The sequence below is a fragment of the Cyprinus carpio genome, unplaced genomic scaffold (genome assembly GCF_018340385.1).
Source record: "Cyprinus carpio isolate SPL01 unplaced genomic scaffold, ASM1834038v1 S000006658, whole genome shotgun sequence".
NCBI lineage: Eukaryota > Metazoa > Chordata > Actinopteri > Cypriniformes > Cyprinidae > Cyprinus > Cyprinus carpio.
Genome location: NW_024879282.1, coordinates 1,564,394 through 1,566,036, shown reverse-complemented (window position 1 = coordinate 1,566,036; position 1,643 = coordinate 1,564,394). Strand labels below are relative to the sequence as shown.

Genomic DNA, 1,643 nt, shown 5'->3' with positions numbered 1-1,643 from the left:
TTAAGGCATTTTTATTGACTTAACTGTCATAAAAAATAGTCACAATTTTAAAAATAAAACTTTATGGTCCTAAAATAGGGCTTCAATTTCTCAAACAAAAAATACAATTAAGCAAGGCAACATGTTAAAGACCAATTCTTACTGTTAACTAGTTTATTTAGCTTATTAGCATGCATATTACTAGAATACTGGCTGTTTATTAGTACTTATAAAGCACTTATTAATGCCTTATTCTGCAGGACTGTATTTTAGATCCCTTAACCCTATACCTAAACTTAACAACTACTTTACTAAATATTAATAATTTTTTATTCATTAACTATTAAATATTTATTAAGCAGTAAATTAGTAGTTTATTCAAGCAAAATTGGACTCTCATTGATGGTGGTTGTGTTCGAGAGCGAGGTACCTGTGAAAGATGGAGAAGTTGTGGTAATGTTTTGGAACATGGGTGTAGATGAATTACAGCTGCCATTCAGGGGAATGACTATACCCACGTTTCCTTCCAAATATTTCAGTCCTCTTAAGCTGTAAATATATGAAATTAAAAGTGTTGTTAAGAAAATGCATATACACAAGTGTATGTGTGTGTGTGTGTGTGTGTGTGTGTGTGTGTGTGTGTGTGCATATTTTATGAGGTTTATGAGGACACAAATTTGTATAATGACATTCTTACGACATAGGTATTACAATGTGAAGGTGTTTTATGAGGACACTTCCTGTGTCCCCATAATTCAAAAGGCTTAAAAACACACTAAATTGTGTATTTTCCTTTTTTATTTTTTTTTTTTATTTTTGAAAATCTAAAAATGCACAAAAAGGTTTCCTGTGAGGCCAATGGTTTTATTTAAGGGCAATAAAATATAGTTTGTTAGTACAGGATAAAACCATTAACACCTATGGAGACTTCCCGTAAACAAAAAACAAAAACAAAAACAAACGTGTGTTTTGGTGTTTGTTTTGTGGTGTGTGTGTGTGTGGTGTGTGTGTGTCCCTCATATTTCCTATGTTATGGGGACCACAGAAATAGTAATACCAGTAAATGTTGACCTATAAATCATATAGAATTAAGTTTTGTTTTTGTTTTTTATCTAAAAATGCAGGAGGTTTTGTCTGAGGTGTAGGGCTAGGATAAGATGATAGAAATGACAGTTTGTTCAAAATAAAAAAAAACATCATACAGTTAGTAAAGCATAAACATTATTAGGTCTATGGAATCAACCCATAGAACCCAGTATGTGTGTGTGTTAAAATTTTTAGATTATATATATACTGTACAACTCTTTCATGGCTTCATATACTCATAACTTGACAATTGCACATACACTGCACATACACTGTATACTGTACGCCCTCGTGGCAGATGAATATTAAGCACAAATACAAACAGCATACTTAACATCTACTGACATATATGACACACTGTTTGCAAAGAAAACACTGAACTTTACTAACCAGTAATCTGTCAACAAGTTTTTCTCGTGTTTGACTCATGCAGAAGCCTTCAGAACTGAAATTTTTGTACTTCAAAGACGGCTTCCATATGAATACACCCTTAAAGGATCCAAGAATAAGAGCAGATAGCTGAAAATAATAACAAGTATGTCATCAGATATATTCAGAAAAATAATTTGGATATATAG

At 31.9% G+C, this 1,643-nt stretch overlaps 1 protein-coding gene across 1 annotated transcript in view; it reads right to left on the bottom strand.

The window, feature by feature from the left end:
- LOC122134635 (adhesion G-protein coupled receptor G2-like) overlaps nt 1-528 on the bottom strand; it is a 3,748-nt gene extending 3,220 nt beyond the window's left edge. Inside the window, exon 1 of the mRNA XM_042755257.1 lies at nt 410-528. Coding sequence (XP_042611191.1) covers nt 410-449 — 40 coding nt within the window. The 5' untranslated portion in view covers nt 450-528. The remainder of the gene's footprint in view (nt 1-409) is intronic.
- Nucleotides 529-1,643: the final 1,115 nt, after the last annotated feature.